Here is a 22,711-nt window from a genome sequence, read left to right as displayed (position 1 = left end):
TAGTTGGGATTAAGCAGTTGGATTCATGGCCATTAGTCCATCAAATTTAAAATGCTCTTGCCATCCATATCAAGCTGAGTTCTAATAGGAACAAAGACACCTTACTGTGAAAAGGGAAAGAAGCAGTTAAAGATGTGTGGACTTCACAGAATCTTCTAAAGCCTCTCCATTTAATGCTGTCATTGTAATATAGGAAAAAGTAGTAGGTAGGAGACAACAGGAATCTCCACCAGCTGGTAAGGCAGGAAAATAAAAACTGGCCAATGGAAAGGTGGAATAATTTTTTGGGGGGATAAAGAAACAGAATTTAGGAGTTCAAACTCTTACTTAACTCTATCTGCTGGTGTGAGGGAATCATTTACATGACTGAACTGCTCATGCAGTCATTCCCAGAATGGAACATATGTGAAAAAGGCATTAACCATTATTGAGCACAAATCTGTTAAAACATGGATGGGGAATAAACACATTGGGTTCTTAAAGTTACTCATTAATGTTAAATAGAAAAATGACACAATTGCCTACTAGTAGCATATTATGTTGGCAATTCAAGTTGCATGTTCATGTCAGGCAATTTCCAAGGGTGCACAAATCGAACATCTGTTTTATGGAAATTATGAGATTTGCAATTCAATACTGCTGCTAAGTGCCAGATTGGGATAGATTGTCTTTAAAGCTTGATACCAAACTAAGCAATTACATTATTGCCACTAATCATTTGAATTTCTTCTCTTTCCATTGTGGATGCTATCTGTTCATTCTTCAAATACCATGGATCGCTTGCAAGAATTCCTGTTAAAATGCCTAAAATTCTTTTTTGTTGCCTCATGGTTTTTGAAATGTAACACAGTGTAGGTAACTTTTCCCGTATCTGATTTAATGGAACTGGGAATGCCAGCTATGGCGAAGACATCAGCAGTGTCTGTTGCAAATGCAAGTTGAAGATCAGACATCTGAGTACACATTTTCCTACTGCAATAAACAGTATACTTGGGGCCCCTACAGACAGGCAACTCAACGCTGCCCCTTTGAGCCCAGATGGAGGCCACAGCAACCACACGCCACAGTCTCTGTAAGGAGCAAAAAGAAGCCCTGAAAAGGGGCTTCTTTTTGTGTCCCAGAAAGGGCGCCATACATGCTGTAGCGTGGCATCATGACGCCCCTTCCGCACAGCGCTGTTTGGGTACTGTGCCCAGCATGCATCTTCGTGGTGCGCACCGTGTGGATGGGCACATGCCATGATGGTAGCCGGGTGGCACGGTAAGGGCATTGAGTGTGTGAACGTCAGCCCTCACCACGTGTACAGTCTGGCACAAAGTGCCAGTCTGTACAGCCCCTTAGTCTAGAAAGCTATTCCTACTTTGTTTTCTTTTTGGGGGAAAATTATGACTTTCAAATAATACAATTGGCTCTTCATATGCACAGTGGTTCCACTCCAGAACCCCCAGACAGCAAATAACACAAGACCTCAAATCCCATTCTTTCTAATGACAGTGCAACATGCGCAACCCACCATGGGGGAGAATGGGGCGGGGCCATCTATGGACAACAAACTTGGGATAGGCTGACTGTAATTGAGAAGTAAATGTTACTTATTAAATCCTTCATTCCCAAAGTACACAGGAATGCAACCAGTTATGTTGATTTGCAAAAGGAATGTTACACCCATATTAAACCCAAAGCATGCTGCAACATCATAACTGGTAGCTCATAGTTTCGAAGCTCTACCAAGTTTCCTGTATCAAGCAAAGTAGAATAACTATCCCCCAAGAGCTTTTAGGGAAATTAATTTTAATGTTCAGAAAGGTATACAGTTTATGCGACCATACATTACTGTTGACTGAGAAATCTGCAAGAGTATCATGGTGCCCTGTTTTTTCATACTGAGCTCAAGAGGCATCATAAAAGTTTCCATGACTCCCCATGGCAAAAACAATGTCTTCTTCCTCCTTGGTCATGTTACAGACTTAGAAAGGGGAAAATTAGTGCAATGGCATCTACAGTTGTAAAAAGTTTATTTTTTATTTCTCATTTAAGATGGTTAAGGCAACAGACTTTAAGCAAATTAGAATCATTTTGTAAAGAAGTGATTAGACAAGTAAATGCTCATCTGTACAATTTACTATTTAAAAAGTCTATGGAATGATAAATACAAGCTATGCTCAGTGTAACTGACATGCTTTTGTAAACAAGATTACTAGAACCAGTTAGCTAGCATTACACATAATTGTAAATATCACTGCAGACAAAACGGTAGTAGAAAAACTAAATTGTATCAAAAAAAAATACAAGCAGCAGCTGTATACTTCGATCAAAGATAGCAGATGCTAATACTTGCAAGATACATTAATTACCTATGCCAATGGCTTATAGAAAGTGTTGAACTATACAGCGTAACCTTATGAAAAAACATATAGTTTGTTTTATCAAACTAGCATAAGGCTGCAAAAGGCAATCTGAACAACGTAATATGAATTGGACATTCCCAGCCATAACATAATGCAAATGCTCAATGTAGCATCTTTCATCTTGGCTTTAAAGAAAGGCTCATGTGCAGAACAAATGTTGCAGAGTTAAAATGATCAGCAGTGTTTCTTCATGATATGCACCAAAATCAATCTTAAACTTCAGGGATACTGTGATCCATCAGGCTTTTTATAATGCCTGAAGCCATCCTGAAAAAAAGAAATCATCATTAAGATTAACAGAAAATGGAAAAAACATTCCAAAGCCACAAGAGTACAAAAGATAGACATCAAAATTCTAAATTAACTGCTACATTCATTAATCTGTTTGTAGAACAAATGCTTACTGATAAAACTTGCATCAGTTTCCCAATGTATTTGTTCTTAACTGCCATCAAGCTGACTTTGATATACGGTGACCTGATGAATGTGAGACCCCTAAATCACCCTATCATCACCCACTCTGCTCAAGTCTTGCACTCAGGGCCTAGCCACTTACAATTGGGTCATCTTCTTTTCTTACTGCCTCCTACTTTGCTAAGCATTATTTTCTTTTCTAGTGAGCCATGTCTTCTCATGAATTCAGCAAAGCACAACAGTCAATGTTTAGTCATCTTGGCTTTGAAGGAAAAGTTCAGGCTTGATTTGCTCTTGTACCCATTTGATTTGTCTTTTGGGCAGTTTAGAGTACCTTAAAAACTCTTCGCTAGCACCAGATTTCAAATGAGATTATTATCAGTTGTCTTCACTGTCCCACTTTCATAACCATATACAGAAAATGGAAATATAGTAGCATGGACAATACTGACTTTGGTATTTAATGATGTATCTTTATACTTGAAGATTTAGTCTAGTTCCTTCATAGCTGACCTTCCAAGTCTTAGTCTTCTTCTGACTTCTTTACTGCAGTCCCCATTTTGATTAATGACAGGGCCAAGATATGGGAAATCTTTCACTACCTCAATGTCTTCATTGTGTATTTTAAAGTTACATAAATCATCAGTAGTCATTATTAATCTTTTCTTAATGTTCAACTGTAAACCTGCCTTTGCACTTCCTTCAGTTTCTCCAGTAGTCACTCCAAGTCTTTGCTATCTTCTGCTAATAGTATGATGTCTGGCAGAAAAAGAGTTGCTGATACTTCACTGCTCCACTGATGAGAAGTTTCCTTATACAAGAGTCTGATGATGTTCACTTTTATCCATTAAACAATGGGTATATGCTTAAATTGCATTTAATTCTATAGCTTCTAAAATGCTTAAAACTGGCTAGAATTTGCCTTGCATTCCTATTTAACACTGGATAAAGCCAGTGTGTTGTAATGGTTTCGGTGTAATTTCCAGTAAAAACATGTTTTACAATTATTCATTATTATTGATATTATTATTTATGGTATTTATACCCCGCCCTTCAGCCCTAAAGGCTCTCAGAACGGCTTACAATTATTATTATTTTTAATTAGACGGTTCCCATTGCCTCCTATTTCAAGAGAATAAACAGTGGAATCCAAACATGCTTAGCATGTTCTCTATTCTTTCAAAATATAGCCTCAACGTTTATTTTACTACACCTACTTGGAGCAGAGAAATATTTTACACATACCTCTTTATCATATGTTCAAAGATCTGAGAAGGCATGATAGTGATGGTCACTACATTTCCAGCTGTTGACAAGATGTCTGCAATTTGAGAATCCTGTAAAGATACAACACGTTATGAATTCCTGGAACCCAATTTCTTATGCATCAGAAGAAATTGTCAGAACAGAAGAATATGGCTGCTGGTGATAATCTAATGGAGGCAGAAATATGCTTCACCACTGCTACACACACGCAATGACTGCTGCTGTTCCACCGATTAAATGTGAAAGCCAAGTAGACCACTGCTCTAGGAGTCAATGAAATTATTCCTGGAGAACACGTGAACATTAATCTCTAATAGGCAAACCATATTGTCTAATCAGTATCTGTTCTATCATATCAGTGATCTCTGGTATCTACAGAAATTAAATTAAAGCAGCAAAGCAGAACACATAAAAGAATTAACCTGCCAAACCCTTCTTAAACTGTCAGTTTTAGTCCTTTATTGTTGTCTACAGCCCAGGAAAAATATATCCATACATGCATTCCTCATCAGTGTAACGTGCATTCTCCTGGTTACTTTTTTAACTTACCCACACACATACACTGACAGGAAACATAGTGCATACCTTGAGGCCAATTACATTTTGTCCATTAATTTCACAGATGTTGTGTTCAGTCAGAAGTCCATTTCTAGCAGCAGAGCTGTCTTTTACTATTGATGTTATTTTTCCATTTTTGAAAATAAAGCCAACATGTCCTGAGCTGTCTTTGTGCATGGTAATAGTTCGCCCAAAAGGTCTGTTTTTAAAATGAAAAAGAAAACTGGTTGCATGCAACTGTTTGGCATTGTATTACTATATATACCCATAAGTCTAGAAAATTGACCCAATAAAGTAGGGTCAACTTATCCATAGGTCAATTTAAGTACATACTTTAACTTTTGTTTTAAAAAAGGAACCATCCCCTGGTGAAAGGCAAGAACATAATCTGTCCTAGAATCACTCCCCCCCCCCCCCCCACTATTCTCTCATCCATTCAGTCTTTAGTGAGCACAAACAGTTATGTCTGGTGGATTTTTGTAAGTTCTTTGGCATTATTTTCCTTTGTTTCATCCTTTACAAATCTGCCCTTGACTTGTACAGAGGTTATCCTATAGTCAAGTATATACAGTACATTATCTTTGTGAACTGAATGATCTCACACTATACCACGCTTTTTTTAAAGACTCAAGCAAAATCTTAGGTACTTTCCTTATCAATACAGCCTAAAAAATGTTAAGCAGATTTCCTGAAGGTTTACCTGTCACGAATAATCATTGAAATTCTCTCTCCAGGAACCTGCTTCAAAACTTTATGGGCCTTCTCAGAACTCCACCCTGCACAGTTGTCACCATTGATTTGCAAAATCTGGTCCCCAAACCGCAGGCCAGACAGTGATGCTGGTGAATTTGCTTGAACCAACTGGACAAATATACCCTAAACCAAGATACAGCTGCACATTAAGACAAACCAACCATTTTATCAAACGCATTCTAAAAATCTTCAAGAGAATAATTAAGCACAAGTGCACTGGCAATTAACTACTGATTTTTAAACAGCATGTTCTAAATCTCAATTAATGCTGCTATAATTTTTTAATTCTGGCTTAACGACCATTCCTCCCAAACAAAGTTCTTATTTCAGTAATATGTGATTAAGTTACTAAAAGAAAGTCAGCCATTGCCTGTCTGTGTAATTAATATAATCAATGTTGTTATCTGCAAAAAGGATCCATTTAACAACAAATGCACAACCAGATGCACAATGAGTATCCATGCATAATGGTACCGCAGGACCAATGCACTTTCACAATCTTGAACTAAATACAGACAACATTCCACATTGAACAGAAATATCCAGCCATTTCTACAGAGAAACTTACACATGTGTAAGACACCAACAAGCTCATAGCTGTTGTATCAACTATGATCTTGTTGGTGTCTTACACATGTGTAAGTAGGTTCCCCATCCCTCATGTAGTAGATAGTCAAAACATTAAGAAAGCAAACAAAACTATCCACAGACGTATGCTTGCGGATTAGTAACCCTATAGCTTGTCAGTTTTCAACTCTAGGTAGCAGAAGTGACAATATAGGCTTCCTATTTAGCATACATACATTGTCCACTGATTTAAGACGAAGACCGATTTTTCCATCTTGATCTTTACATAAGATTACTTCACGGATTCCTTGTTTGATTTCTGCTCGACGAATTCCAACATCATTTCCAGTTACAGGAGCCACCATATAATTCACTGCTGAAGGCCTTGCAATGATCTGATAATTAGAAAATTTACATATTATTCATAGGCCTCATTTGAGTATGGCATCCATGAATCTGCTATTTCAGGACAACAATTTCATAATTCATGCAGACAACATCCTTAAGACGCCTATCCTTAAGAAGAAGAGCCCTCCCTCCATAGCATCTGACACCATCCGGCCTGGGAGGGAGTGAAAAGACAGGCCCAGCACCATCGGGCCTATCCTTAAGAAGCAGAGCCCTCCCTCCATGGCATTTGTCTCCATCCGGCCTAGGAAGGAGTGGAAAGACAGGCCCAAAGCCATCAGGCCTATCTTTAAGAGGAAGAGCCCTTCCTCTAGTCCATCTGCCTTGGTCCAGGCCTCAGAGGGAGAGAAGAACTGATGGACCTGATCCCCTTTCCCTTCTCCTTTTGTGTCTTTTTAGATTGTAAGTCTGAGGGCAGGGAACCATCTAATCAAAAATAATAATTGTAAGCTGCTCTGGTAGCCTAGGGCTGAAGAGCGGGGTATAAATACCATAATAAATAATAATAAAAAAGCATGACTTCAGCATGCTAGGATGCTAACAAGTACAGCCATCATGTAACTTATTTATTTATCCAATTTATATCCTGTCTTTCTCTCAGCACAGAGCCAAATAATTGGGTAGCTTCAAGCTGAGTATACATATCAATTGCTTTTACAAGGCACTTTTAACAGGGAGAAAGTAGGACAACTAAGGATGGGAGAAATTGCTTAGCATTCAGGTAATCTAAAGTTTCTTGCTTTAAAAAAAGCAGTAGCTCAGTCCACAAAAGCTTAAATGATGTAAAATCTACTTGTCATTACACTGACACTTACCTGTTGAGAATTTGCAGCAGGAACAACTGTCATATTTCTCTGTATCTCTTCTTCATTCAGGCTTAACCCCATATACTGGGAAAGTTCGGGATACAATCTGGGATATAAGCCTAAAGGAAGTTTAAAACACAGTGATAAAATTTTATCAGTACTAAAATCATCAATATCATGTGCCAATTGAGAAGATCTGTCCTGTACACAAAATGCAATCAAGAGCAATTCAAGACTTGAGAAATTCCTTCTGCTACAGAAAGTATGTGTAGCACCTGCAGATGTATGTATTAATACAGTGTATTCATATCCCTGGCTAGCATCTCTTCTCTCAGTCCATCTATGGTAGAGAAAACTGGTTCATACTGGAAAGCCAAATTGAAAAGCACAAACGTATACCATTCTACCCTATTCCAAAGTGATCCCACTGTAAGGAGTTCACTGTACAGTATAAGAAAGAACATATTTCTAATGCTGCCCTGCCATTCCTAGAAAGGATCAAGGAGGACCAGTCCTAATATGCAGCAAATAAAACAGCATATTATTTTCTAAATGCAACACTAGGCTGGGTGGGTAATTTTTTTAAATTATTAAAACTGACACAGTTCCCCTTTTTTCATATAATAACGAGGCCAATATTTAGCAATTACTTTAGCAGTACTACATAAATAAGCCTTGCCTTCCAACTGTACCAATCCTGGAAATGTCTGAACTAGCCAGTGATAAACACTTTAATTACATTACATTTGCTCTACTGTAACACACTCTGGCCAGCATCCAATTAGTGGCATATATAAGCAATGTCCCTTATACCTGAATTATCTCTTTTTTCATTGTGGATGCTGTTATTTTCTTCCACACTTTGCAATGAGCAGTCTCCTCAGGCCTTGATTTTCTGAAATAAGCATTCTGAACAACCATCCCATTCAGAATGAAGAAGCATCTTCCTATGGGAGATGCCCATAGCCAGATGCAGACTGACGACATCATCTACTTAGATTTCCAGAGGACCTCAGTGGATATAATGTCACTGGTCTACACCTGGCTATGAGGCTTACGCAGATATTCGTGTGATCCCTGCTCACCACCAACAATAGATTGACCATTCAATGGGACTTTTACAATAAGATGGTGATTCCTGGAAGTTGTGAGAGGGGAGCTGTAGCAGAATCTCACCTACAGAACTCTTATGCTGCATTGGGCAATTTGAGTGGTCGACTAGGAAAGGTGCTCAGAAACATCAGTTGGTCTAGAAGGCTATAGTCAAACTGCTGATTAGAGCATTTACAAGGAAATGGGACTTTCTTGTTACAGCTGCTTCCATAGCTGGTGTTGGCTTAAACAGAAGTGCTGTTTTTGACATGTAATACTTGGGATCAAGTTATCTGAAAGACACTGTCTCCCACATACACCTCTTCTGCTTTAAGATCCAGGGGGAGGAGACAGAATCATAGAATCGTAGAGTTGGAAGAGACCACAAGGGCCATACAGTCCAACCCCCTGCCATGCAGGAACTCTCAAAGCATCCCCAACAAATGGCCATCCAGCCTCTGTTGAAAGACCTCCAAGGAAGGAGACTGCACTAAGACTACACTACACTCTGAGGGAGTGTGTTCCACTGTCGAATAGCCCTTACTGTCTGAGGTGGAATCTCTTTTCCTGTAGCTTGCATCCATTGTTGCAGGTCCTGTTCTCTGGAGCAGCAGAAAACAAGCTTGCTCCTTCCTCAATATGCTATCTCTTCAAATATTTAAACAGGGCTATCATATCACCTCTTAACCGTCCCTTCTCTCAGTCCTACATGGCATCAGAGATGATGGGGATGCAAATGAAAACTCTCAGACTCTGGAACTCCCTAAGGAACATGAGAATTCCTTTCCTTTGCCTTGCTGCCAGCTGGCAAAGATCTGTACATTCAACTATCTCTTTAGCATTTGAATGGGTTGGTGCTAAATGAAGTCTGACTAGGTTGGTGCTTTATTTCTACTGATGTAGTTAACTCTGTTTCTATGTTTTAATCTGTTACTCCTGCTAGCTGCCTTCAGTGCTTTTTGGCAGAAAAATAGGATATGCATTTGATATATATACATATCTTTTCTAGCCATCTCTGAAGTCTCTGTGATTTAGAGATCTTTGGAAAACAGATACACATTTGGACTATGAATAGTAAGATCACAAGAAGGAATAGGATGCATAAAAGAACTGTTTTGTAAGAACTGATGTAACTGCTAGAGTGCATAGTGTCGAGAATCCGACCAATTCTTTTTGCTGTAATTTGTTTTTGATGTTAATTGGACTGAATTTCTTGCCTTGCTTTATTTTTTTTAAAAAAATAATGTTGTTTGTGTGATACTTCCCCCCCCCCCCACCAAAATCACTTACTTCCATCTTGAAGGACAGGTGCTGAGGCTTCAGATAGAATTGCTGGATTAGCTGGGTTTGAAGCAAAAGATGTCTGGGCCTACAAAAGTAGAAGGAGGAAGATGAAATAATCTATATTTTGTGGAGTTTATTTAAAACTACAAAAATATAATGATCTTATATAATTTTTCCAACAAATGTATAACTTAATCATGTCTACATTAATTTCCTAACTGTGTAAAGCAACATGGTTTAATGAAGCCCATGTCCAAGATCTGAATTATGTATAACATGGACAAATTGCAATAAATTTTATTTTGCAATAAAATCCAAAATCCACAAGACAGTGATACCTTTATTGAGACAACTAAAATGCACAAAACACATCCCACCAGCTTTCAAACCTTCACTGGCTTCTTAATCAGGCAAAGATGTTAAAAACCATACAGGAGAAGAAAAGTGACAATGTTAGAGACACAGACTGTCATCTCATATGTTATTTCTGTTGTCAGTTAAGAATGATGCAGGCTGAGGCTGCTCCCCTTCTTGGCCATGTGGGAACTGGGGACAAAGGGCAGTTAAACACAGGCAATGAAATTTCAAACCTATTAGGAGTAGCAAAGTAACTTCCACTGAGATCCATGTAAAGTCTGTCCTATGCAAGGCAAAGAGAACATAACTGAATGTTCTCTGCCTTAGAAAGGGGCAGTTAGTTTCATACAGGTGAGAGTTTACCTGAGTTTCAATGGAAATTTGTATGCTGTTGCTGCTAATGAATTTGAAATTTTATTGCCTGCATTTTACTGCCCTTTGTCCATGGTTCCCACAAGGCCAAGAAAGGGAAGTGGCTTCTGCCTGCATTGATAACCCTCCAGACTATCTTAATTTTAGTTGCATGTTAGGTGGCCCAACAAAAGTATTACTGTTTTTTGGATTTTGTTCTGTTTTTCTGCACAATCAACACATATACTCCTGAATACATCATCTGTAATAAAGGTTAATTTATTTTATTTCAGGATTCAATTAATGCTGCCTTTTCCCCCTGACCAAAAAAATGGGGGGGGGGTTGAAATGAGAGGGGGACACTGTTCATGGAAATTATGACTGTTAAGATCTATTATACTGCAATTAACTAATCATACATTAGATTTGTTAATACAAGAGAGGCCTTTCCAGTTATGGCCCCTTCTTTCTAAAAGTTCTTTGTGCAAGATTTGTAATTTTGTTTCCTTTTCTATGTAGTTTAAAGGGTGCCTTAATCATATTTTATTTCCATTTGGTTTGCTATCCTTGCTGCTATAAAGGACTATTCTGTAATAAGCAAAAATGCACCCTGAAAGCTTATCTCTACCAGCTCACAATACTGGTCAACTAACCTTAGTTCACCCCTTACTTACCTCTGGATTTCCTTGACAAGATTATGCTTGACCACCACACAACAAATTTTGGGAACAAACTGAAATACCCTGATACCCAGATTCAAAGAAACTATTCATCTCCTTAGCACCATATACCTAGGAGACTTTGGACTTGGGCATCTTAAACATCACTCCTAAAAGCCACATGGAAACCTACTTATCTAACAAAAGGAATTTAAAAAGTAATTTGTGACATGGCATTTGGAGTAGAGGAAGACTAGGGCAGAAGTTAAGTAACAGTAAGCCAGAACTTTGCTTGGTGCAAGCCTATGCTGACAGGACACTGTACTCAAGATAATTACTGCAACCATGAAGGTATACATGTAATGAAAGCTAACATTTATACAAATATATTTTAGTACCATAAAACACAGTTAGGAACCAGTTTATGGTACCGGGTCAGATCCCTAGCCCTATGTAGGCCAGTTGGCACCAGATGTGGCCACATCCCAACATCAACAGGCTCTTTGGTTGCAACATCTGCAGGAACTTCTAGCCACTACTGCAGCCAGGATTGTTCCTCTTCTCATTTTAACCATGTGGTGAGGCAAAAGGAGAGCAGACATAGACAGTGATAATTATCTGCTTAGCTCCCTCTTTGACAAGGTAAGTGATTCTGCATGAAGACCCAAATGCCTGAAACCCAACCTAGAAATTTTCATAGCATGGGTAAACCTGATTCCTAGTGCATGGTCTGGGAATCTTTGCCCACCCCACGTTTTTTCTGCAAACAGAAGCTCTGCTCCAAACAGGGATCACAGAGAACATCAGGAATTCCCCTGTGTGGCACTGGCCTTGGAAGCCAAATGGAAAGGCAAGTATGAATGAGAAGATCTGTCCTCTGATTGGAGACAGCCAGGGGTTCCCTCCTCCCCCCTTTTCACAAATGAGGTTAAGTCAAGTAAGGGTGGGGAGTCCCTTCCTGTCATATAATGTACAGCAGAACTTATTTCAGAAGTTAAATTTTCTAACTAATATGAGGTTTTCTGTTCCCACTCTTCTACCAAAATTAATTTCCATTATAAGATGAACGCTGACGTACCTGAATTACTTTGTCTACCTTCAAATCTTCCAGAGAAGGATACAGAGACATTTTCCAATAATTTCACTGGAGAGAAAAAAAACACAAAAAGGAATCCTGAAATGATTCTTATATCCATTTGTGATAGCAATTTTCAGTTTCTAGATATTTTTGCTTGGTACTAAATGTAAATCATTTCACAGGTCACTATGTAAAGGATAGTACATATGATTTGAAACACATTCACCTAGAAATAAGTTCAACTATATTTTCTAGTGCTTGCACCCAGCTTAATATCTACATCCTGAGTGGGAAACATGTGGCTTTCCAGATATTGTTGGACCACAACTTCCATCAGCATTAACCAGAATAGCCAATAGTAAGTAATGATTGGAGTTGCAGTCCAACATCACCTGGAAAGTCATTTATTTCCTACACTATATAATTGAATTCTTAATGTATGCTCCTCACATAGATGGCTGAGTTTTGGAGGTTAACTATTGTATATATGCAGATATAGCTTGCAGAGATGCATTTCATAACTAATAATAATAAATAATACTAATAATATTTCTTACCCATCTTTCACCATGGATCGAGGTGGGGAACAACAACAATTAACAAACACACTACATCAGTTAAAACACATCAATTTAAAAGGACATGGATACAATACTAAAAGGACAAGATATATACATATTAAAACAACCCACATTTAAAATTCATTATTTAGAATTCACAATTTAAAAATCATCTGGGTAAACCTGCCAGAAGAGACTGGTCTTTAATGCTGTTTTGAATTCAGACAGTGTATTCAGCTGTCAAATCTCTTCCAGCAGGTCATTCCACAATCTAGGGGTGGCTGAAGAAAACGTCCTCTAGCTAACAGTTGCCAGCCTAGTCCTGGCTGACTGGGGTAAATGTCAGCCAGAGGACCTGAATGTACGGGGCAGATTATATGGGAGAAGGTGATCCTGTAGTTAACATGGATACAAACCATGTAGGGCTTTAAAGGTAACAACCAATACTTTGTACCTTGCCTGGAATTGGCAGCCAATGGATTTTAATACTGATGTAATGTGATCACCCCTGGATGTCCCAGGAATCAATCTGGCTGATGTGTTTTGAACAAACGGATGTTTCCAAACTTGTTACAGAGATAGCCCAATATACACTACATTGCAGAAGTCCAGCCTTAAGGTTATCAGCGCATGCACTACCATCTTTAGGTCCTCTAGGTCTAGGAAGGGGCGCAGCTGGCGTATCCTTTCATTATTCAAAATTAAATAGAAAGAGCACTGTGCAAGTTGAAAGTCAGTATCTGCTACATTGTCCACTCAGTCATTATCTATCACTCTCAGGTATTATTTAATTTTAAATTATTATTTTTTAATTTAAATTTTTATTTTTTGTTTCTTGGACAGCAGTAGCTCTAGTTTTCCACAGCAATAGCAAGTACATTTCTATACCACTTATCAGTGCACTTAAGCACTCCCTAAGCGGTTTACAAAGTGTAAGTCAATTGCCCCCAACAATCTAGGTACTCATTTTAGGGATCTCAGAAGGATGCAAGCCTGAGTTAAGCTTGAGCCCCTGATTGGTATTGAACTCGCAACCTTATGGTTTGTGAGTGAGTGGCTGCACTACAGGCATTTAACCACTGCGCCACCAGGGCTCTTGATATGAACTAGTTGCATCTCCATTATTGCCTTTATCACCTGAGAGTTGTTTGTACTGGAAATTTAAATAAGTGTACAATAGGGAGAACTGCCAAGTTCAGAATGTTCCTTCCACCCTTTTTTTTCCAACAGCTTACTGGATAACAGTCCTTCTTCTTCTGTACAACATGGGAGCAAAAAGAGAAGGATTCATTAACAACCTCCAAATACCTATCTGACAAGAAACCCTCCAATAGTGGACTGGCACACTCTAGCGGGTCAGTCACTTTCTCTCTGTTTTTACCATACAGCCTTCATGTATCTCAAACCCTGGCAACTAGGGGGGGGGGGGAGTAATTTTCCCTCCAGTGCTGGAGCACAGATAAGGAAAAAAAAAGATTTAAACCATTTTAGATATACAAAAAAATGTGAAGAATCCATATAAACCCTCAAACCTACTAATGGGCCACATACTCACTTAACCTTATGTTAATATTTGGCACTGGGAAAGAAAAGCTTTCTAACTAACCAAACTCTTATTATTTCAGGATTTGCACGTAACCATGGAGATGCCTGGTGACTGGCCAGAACCTTCAGTTCCCCCAAAACAACACACACAAAACACAATGGATACAGATCTAAGGAAATAAAGATCCTTAAGCATGTGCCAAAGTTTCAGTTCTCTCCAGATTATTACTTCCTGTTATACAAACAAGACCTTTCCCCAGCTTTAATATCTGGTTTAAAGTTCCAGAAGACACATTTGGGAGACCAATTTCTATCTGTAAAAACCTCTAAACTTTTTCCAAATAAGGTTCCATAATTCATTTTGGCTATCTGGGCCTAAACTTTAGAAGCAAGGAGGAAAGCTCCAGCTATCGAAGCATCTCAGCACAAGGAAAGTTAAATATCCCTGTGAATTTGGCAACACAGCAAGAAGCTTGTTCCCCATTCTGATAGTAAATAACTTTGCTTTTCTGCTAAATCAGGCCAATTAAAGAAAAACTATGAAGCTTCAAAGTCAGCAGGGTTCAGAGGCTATCCAGTATATTCAATAGAACATCACATGTACAACTAGTAGTCTAATGAAAATACGGTAAGTTGTGGGTATGTGCTCCAGTTCCATGCACAGCTTGACAGGTGAAGCTGAGGAGTATAGATGCACACAGTGCTATAGTATTGGCTTATATTCTAGTGATAAGTTTACATTCTTTGGGCAACAGGGAATGTATAAAAAAAGAGGCAGACTCCCCTTGCACCAAACTCTCAGTACTTAATATCAAAGAGGCAACGGAGCAGCATTTACTTAAACTGACCCTTGGAAAAAGCAAACAGATGCTGGGGAAAACCAGTTCAGGATGAATCATCCTAAGAAATGAGGACAAAAATACATTTGATTTCTCAAACAGGGACAGAGTAGAAAAGGGCCATAAGAATACAGCAGAACATGAAAGCCCCAGAATCCCTGACCATTCACCACTGGCTATTTTAGTCCAACACTTTTGAGGACACAGAGCAGGTACAATTTGCTTTTTTTTTTTAAAAAAAAATCAGATATAAAAGTCTAATTGTTTCTCAACTGTTATGTAAAAGTACTTCACATTCCAAACATAACAGTCTCATAGAAATGAATTAATGGCTCTGCCATACATACATTGAGTTATCTAAAATCAAACGTAGAAAAAAATAGAATCCATCCTTCTGTTTTAATACAAATAATAACAGTGCAATGTGAAAGCTCAGGTCTAATTATATATGTTTTATACTGAAGGCACAACGTATCTGTTATTGAGATAAATAAAAATTCTGGGATGCTTTAACAATTGTGCGATAACCAAGTGGCTTTTGCACACAGAGTGCAACACCCACCACCATCTGCAGCCATATGGCTCCCCAACACCTTCTGTGTCTGCTATCTTCTAGGCCTTTCTGAAGAGACTGCTCTACATGTAATACTTATGTAAAGCACTCAAATGTCCACAGATATGTAAGTGGGCAAATAAATAGCTAGCTTCACTGGCTACCAGTTTGTTTGCAGACACAATACAAAGTGCTTATTATAACCTAAGAAACCTTATATGGCTAGGTTCCAGGCTATCCAAAATAATTTATCTTTTACGTAATATAAGCCTGCCAAAGTTTTAAGATCCTCAGGCCAAACCAATATGCTGCATCCTTCCTTCCCAGCAAAGGACATGGCGTGCTGGGAGCAGCAAGCCCACTATCTCATGGCCACACACCACAGCCTGCTAAGAACCCTCTATGAAGGGGTGGGGACAAATCCCACATATTAAGAAGGGCATGGTGTGGGGATTTGGAGAAGGGCACCATGTATCAATTTAGTTATTTTAGTTTAGTTTTAGAGGAAGAAACAGATATAATAGGCATAATGGAAACTTGTTACAATAAGGAAAACTAGCAGCACACCATCACCCATGCATATAAATTCTACAGGCACGTTCAGAAACGGATATACTGGGATGCTACTGCTGTGCTCATTAAAGAAAACAGAATGTAAACTAGAAAGCTTAATAAGGCCGATTCCTCCACATAATTATTGTAGGTGACAAAATTACTTTGGATGGAGAAAATTAATTTAGTGTTGGAGACATGCTATTATTGCCCAACCAAGATACTCAGAAGGATCTTGAAATGGAGAATGACATCAGGAGGGCATCCAGATGAAGATGTACTGTTGTAATGAGCAACTCAAATTACCCCAACATAACTGGATAAGTGTAAATTCAAATAATGACAAAGGGTTAAGAATTCCTGAATACCTTAAACGACTGTACACTGAAACAGCTGATCATGAATCAGAGGGAAAGTGATTGTTAACTTAACCTTAAATAATGCCCAAGACAAGAAAGAATGTTGTTGGACCAATTGGAAGCAAACAATGACCACAATGGTATCAAATTTAATTCATATATTAAGTGGACATGGCTAGAGAAATCCAACACAGTCACAATAACTTAAAAAAGGATTGATAAAAAGATACTGCCAGAGAAAAGCCAAAACTCTCCAGAATACCTCACAATTATTAATTGTGCATTAATCTGCATAGTTAATACTTGATGTCAAGAAAGTTATTTTAATGTTTGCCTCAGAATATGATTTTTGCCTAACCAAGAAGTGCAAGCTATTAAGAAGGATCACAGAAAAGGACTGAGAAATGTATCTACTGATACCAAGAATAAACAATAATTATTTTTATATATTAGAAGCAGGAAGTCACCTAGAAGGGGGACTGTTAAAAGAGTACTAAAGGAAGATGATGAGACTACAGAGAAGCTTATCTGTCTTCACTTCCTAAGATGTAGATCAGATATCCATGCTTCAACTAATATTCTCATGAAGACAGACCAAGGAACAGAGACAAATAGTGGTGATAAGTGATGAAATTCTAGACTACACTGACAAAAATGAAAACAAGCCACAAAGTCCAAATGGTATCCGCATCAAAGTAGATCAAATATAGTAGTCATTAGAGAAGAGGTTCCCTTTTGCATCAGTAACTAGTTATACTGAAGACAGACAGCAGAGATGTGTGGACATATCTTGCAATGTCAGACTATAAAAATCAGGATTTCCAAAGGATCTTTACTGGAACTGGCTCTTTTTAACATGTCCATAAATGCTACGGAGAGCCAGCATTGTGTAGTGGTTTGAGTGTTGGACTACGACTCTGAAGACCTGGGTTCAATTCCCAACTCAGTCATGAAACCCACTGGGTGTCCTTGGGCAAATAACACTCTCACAACCTCAGAGGAAGTGAATGGCAAACCTCCTTTGAACAAATCTGGCCAAGAAAACCCTGTGATAGGTTCACCTTAGGATCGCTGTAAGTCAGAAATGACTTGAAGGCACACAATAACAATAAATGGTATATAGATTGGGATGAAAAATGAGCTGGACAAATAGAATTCTTTAAGGTACTTAAAACAAAACAAAAATTGCAGAGCGAATTAAAACGGCGATGGGACTTCAATGTAAACATTTGTAATGATGTGCACAGGCAGAGGCAAAAAAATTCCTAACATCACATATATACTAAAAGGCTATGATCTGGCAATGATAGCAAATGATGGTTGAGGTGGATAGCTCAATATACATGTTTACGCAGTATGGAACTGTGAAGACTGCTAGGAAAGGAACTGAAAATAAAACCACAAATATCTATGTTTTGTACAATTATATGCTGCATTCACACAGAGCTCTGGTCATCATACCTTAAGAAGTACAGGCAAGTACAATTTACATTACCCCCACATGGCACATTTTAGTTTTATAGCTCTCCAGAAAAAAAGTCTCATCCACAATGCATAGCTCCCCAAGAACACCTGAGCAGTTGAGTGAGGCAGGAGAGGTTCATGTATGAGGGAGGTGAGATGAGTTGGAGTTTTGGCATAATATAAACTGACTGGATTGTGTCTCCTTTACCTGCCTAAGTGGGGGAGTGGGACAAAGCAACTGCAGTCTTGGCATTGCTGGAAGAAAGGAGTTTCCTTTGTCTGCATAGACTTTGGGGTGGGGGCGGCATGAGGATAAAGAAAGTGGAATCTTTAGGTTTTAGTGTGGCCAGAAGCAAAGGTTTCTCCTGCTTGCTTAAGTGGGAGAATTATGATTGGAAAAGAGTACCCTCTGCATATGGGTAGCAGTAATAATGCCCAGTGGTGGTGGGGCTGACTGAAATTGATGACTGTGGTTATCTCCCTGGTCTGCAATGATTCCCTATGGAACTGGCTTATATATCATAAGTCTAGGCAATAGCGTCACTCTGGTTGGCGTCATCTGATGCAGTAACTAATGGTGTCTCTCCCACATTGACCTCCTCCGATAGCACACCATACAGAATCCTTAGTCATGTTTTTTGTACTAATGTTACTCAAATCCTAATTCTTGCATCTCACTGAATGTCATGACAAGAGCTGTGATATAAAGCAACTAGCAAAATTAAAATTAGACCATTAAATTAAAATATCATTCGCAAGACATACACATAATTTCATGTAAACATCCACGGGCAGTCATGTTGGCCATGGATAGAGACATATTGGATTGCAAAGGAAGTATCTTTTTGTGCTGCAAATGAATGTTAAGACCTGTTACAGACTGCCAAAATAAAGCTGCTTCGGGTCTCTTTGGAGGTATGCTATTTAAATGAAGCATGGGTCCTAAGAGTCCGGAGGTCACGCCAAAGCCACACTCCATTCCTAAGCACTGGAGTGCAGCTTTGGTGCAGCTTCCGGATTCTTAGGATGCATGCATCATTTAAACAGCATACCTCCAAAGAGACCCGAAGCAGCTTTATTTTGGCAGTCTGTAACAGGCCTAAATTTCCTGGACTTTGAGACTCTCCCTGCTGCAACACAGCCAGAAGGAGGAGGGTCCAGCCTGCAAGAGATATCCCTCCACACCATTTGAACTAAGAACAAAAACAGCAAAATGCAGGCCTTCATTCCCACCCCGCACCCAGTATCATTTTTAACACCTTTGCCTGATATATAAGCCAGTAGATATTCAAAAGCTTGCTACATGTATATTGTGAATTTTGGCTGTCCCAATAAAGTTATCACTGGTGGTTTTTGGATGTTATTGAATCATTTCATGTGGCTGGAATGAAAAATTGGCAAAAGGTGATGTTCTTAAAGAAAACCAGGAGATAGTTTTTTTCTTTTAAATAAGAGTTAAGATGCAGTATTTACATTGACCCGTGGATAAGTCAATTCAGGGTTTTGGGTCAATTTCTGGCCTAAATTTCTTATACATGAGTATATACAGTAATTAAAAAACAACCCTGGGACCACATCCCATCTCTTCAATGGGACACAAGCGAACACCACAGCCTGTTTCTGCCCAAAAGCAGATGTTTGAGGAGCAGTGGTGTCACCCCTCTTAGGGAGTCACCTGGTGCGGTCCACACACTCCGCACCCATTTTAGCTTAGAAAAATGGGAAGACGGGAACATGATAAAGGTGTACAAAATTTTGCATGGCATAGCCACAGCTTCCAAAAACCTTTACTTCCAAAAACAGATCTCTCCTGGGCCTCAAACAGTAGGGTGCAAAGGGGATTCAGAAAAAACGGACAAAATTGCTAATGATGCTTCCTAAGGGTCTCATTGTTGTGTTCTTGTTGTGTGATGTCAAGTTGTGTCCAACTTATGGTGACCCTAAAGTGAACCCATCATTCCCTGAGACAGAGAGTGGCTTGCCCAAGGTCACCCAGTGGGTTTCCATGGCTAAGTAGGATCCAAACCCTGGTCTCCAGATTGATAGTCCAACACTCAAACCACTGCACCATGCTGGCTCACTCCTAAGGGGAAGTGGGATGTATTTCAAACAAAAGCAAAGTTTGTCCAAATACAAATCTTCTCTCAGAAACAATTTGGGGGTGCAGGTGAGTCTCAGAAACTTTAAAAACTGTGATGAGGGATTACACACCTTTTCAGAAACAGACAAAATTGTAAGGTACAGTATCATCCAGAATCCACAAGAGAGTTTACTGGGCAAACCTTTACTGGGCAAACCAAAATGCACATTATACATTTCACAAGCTTTCAAAGCTCCACTGGCTTCTTTATCATGCAAAGGTGTTTAAAATGATACAGGAGGGGGGAAATGACAATGTTAGTCAAAGCCTTGATCTTGGTCAAGATGCTGTAGTTGCAGTCCTTAGTTGAGATGGCATGGAAGGGTGTTCATCCAGATGGTGCGAGCAGATTCAGTCCAGGAAACAAACTTTACATTTCATTTAAGCTTCCTGATCCTATTCCCCAACACCACTCCCTTCTCCTTTTGTGTCGTGTCTTTTAGATTGTAAGCCTGAGGGCAGGGAACCGTCTGACTAAAAATTTATGTACAGCGCTGTGTAAATTTACAGTGCTTTATAAATAAAGGTTAATAATAATAATAATAATAATAATAATTTGCAAGGCAAAAAGCTACTGCCTTTGAGAAAACTGTAGTAAGTCATTTTCCTTCTCTCACAGTAACAGGACACACAACCATCCAGTATCTCATGTGTGTGGGTCCCATCTAGATTTCATATTGTGATTGACAGAATCGGATCTCTAAGGAGTTTAAGGCATTGGCTTTGGGAGCGCCCAAGTAAAGGTCTTCTTCCAGCATGATTCTATGATCCACATCCGACAGATGTTGACCACAGAGTTGCCCTGGAGATGCCTAGGGAGGCAAGAAGAACAGTGGTTCTTTACTGGCAGTGTTTCCACATTCACGGGGGTCAGGGAGGAGAAAACATGAATTAGATGGGTGTCTCTTGCTTAGTGGGACAATGGAGGTTATCATTAAGTTCTCTTAAGTTCTCTTAATCTCGAATGAACAGAAAGTGGGGCCAGAACGCATTCATGTGAATTCGAATTGCGTTCGAACTGACTTCCCACTGCCTGGAAATAGCTTCCCATTGCCTGGAATTGCATGTGGCAGTCCATGACGCAATAACGTTAAACCCCATGATGGCTAAATTCGGATTGCCATTGGATTATACTCCCAATTTCCCTTGTCTGATAGCGTCCAATGGAGGAGGAGGAGGAGAAGAGGGAGAAAGGGAAGGAGGAGGAGATCAGGCCAACTCCCAGGGACAAGGCCAGTCCACACCCGCAGGAACGGGGAGCCTCCTGCCTGCCTGCCTGCCACGCACAAAGACCAGCTTCCTTGTCCCCCTTTGAGTCAACATCCTGCGTAAAGGAACCGGAAATGGAGTCCTTCTGTAAGGAGTCAAAGCCCCTCGACGCTTCCCTCCCACGCCCCCAAATTTAGACTGCGTCCACACTGGAGAGATAACCCGATTTGGCAGCGCTTTGTGTGGGTCTTTGCTATGGAATTCTGGGAGTTGGAGTTTGTTGTGGGCCCAGAGCGGAGCAGAGCAGAGCTCCGCTGTGGGCCCCACAACAAACTCCAACTCCCAGAATTCCATAGCAAAGAGCCACACAAAGCGCTGCCAAGCTGGATTCTCTCTCCGTTGTGTAGAGTCTTTCTAACCGCTTCGCTTTCCTTTCTCTCACCGGGCGGCTGAGGGAGGGCTCTCCTTTCCGGACCGTTAAACGCTGCCGAAGGCGAGACTGAGGCGCTGCCTTTCTTTCTTCGGCCTCTGCCCGAAGGAGCAGCAGGGAGGGGCCGAGAGAGGAGGACTAAGCGCAAACAGCTGGGCCGAGGGCCTCCTGCGCATGCGCCACCCTCCGCGGCGCGCGTGACAGGAGTGGCGAAACCCTTGAAGGAGTAAAAGGGAGGGAGGGAGGGAGGTCTCTTTAAGGCCTCCTCAAGTGAACAACTACAAGCCCCAGAATGCCACGGGAGGCAGCCAGAGTTGTTAAAGGGGAAGAATAGCACGATCATATTATATATATATATATATATATATATATATATATGTATGTATGTGTGTGTGTGATGTTCATATATATATATATATATATATATATATATATATATATATATATATACGATAGTGCTAGTCATATTATATGTATGATATTGACCAAGGGTGATATTGACCAACTACAAACTCCAGAATTCCACAGGAGGCAGCCAGAGTATTTAAAGAGGAAGATTCAAATTAGACCAGTCTAGTGTGATACTGACCAATAGTATCTCACAACACTGTCCAATGGTCAATATCACAACTATTCCTGGGATAATAGCACTTTAATTCTGATGTGTGAGAAAATGTTAATTGTGATTGTGCGATTTTCATGGAATAATCGCTGTTTAACCCTGCTACCCTACCCCAATTTTCCCCATGTGATAAAGTCCTACACCAGTGTAGCAGAGTGATACTGACCAAAGGTGATATTGATCAACAGCTACAAACCCCATTAAAATGGAAGAATAGCACTATAATACTGCAGTGGGGTGGGATATTGGCCAACAGTTTGGTCCAATGGTCAAAATCACACTACACTGTTGTAGGGCTATTATTACACCTTAATTACTATGACTGCCTCCGATGGAATTCTGGGGGTTATAGTTTACTGAGGCCTAAGAGCTCTCTGGCTGAGATTTCTACAAATCCCATGATTCCACAGGAGGCAGCCATACTAATTAAGGTGGAA

The 22,711-nt window shown here is 39.7% G+C and overlaps 1 protein-coding gene across 1 annotated transcript; it reads right to left on the bottom strand.

Annotated features, from left to right (window-relative positions):
• Positions 1–1,774: 1,774 nt before the first annotated feature.
• SDCBP (syndecan binding protein) lies at positions 1,775–21,802 on the bottom strand. Its single transcript, XM_089517358.1, has 9 exons — positions 21,665–21,802; positions 12,002–12,067; positions 9,563–9,641; positions 7,190–7,299; positions 6,203–6,361; positions 5,347–5,522; positions 4,674–4,845; positions 4,068–4,159; positions 1,775–2,675 (listed from the first exon to the last, which is right to left on the bottom strand). The coding sequence occupies exons 2-9, from the start codon at positions 12,050–12,052 to the stop codon at positions 2,621–2,623; spliced, it is 894 nt and encodes a 297-aa protein (XP_089373484.1). The 5' UTR covers positions 12,053–12,067; positions 21,665–21,802; the 3' UTR covers positions 1,775–2,620.
• Positions 21,803–22,711: the final 909 nt, after the last annotated feature.

The sequence above is a fragment of the Sceloporus occidentalis genome, unplaced genomic scaffold (assembly GCF_023333645.1).
Source record: "Sceloporus occidentalis isolate IW3139 unplaced genomic scaffold, rSceOcc1.0.p SCAF_3, whole genome shotgun sequence".
Taxonomy (NCBI): domain Eukaryota; kingdom Metazoa; phylum Chordata; class Lepidosauria; order Squamata; family Phrynosomatidae; genus Sceloporus; species Sceloporus occidentalis.
This window is presented reverse-complemented; position numbering and strand designations above follow the sequence as displayed.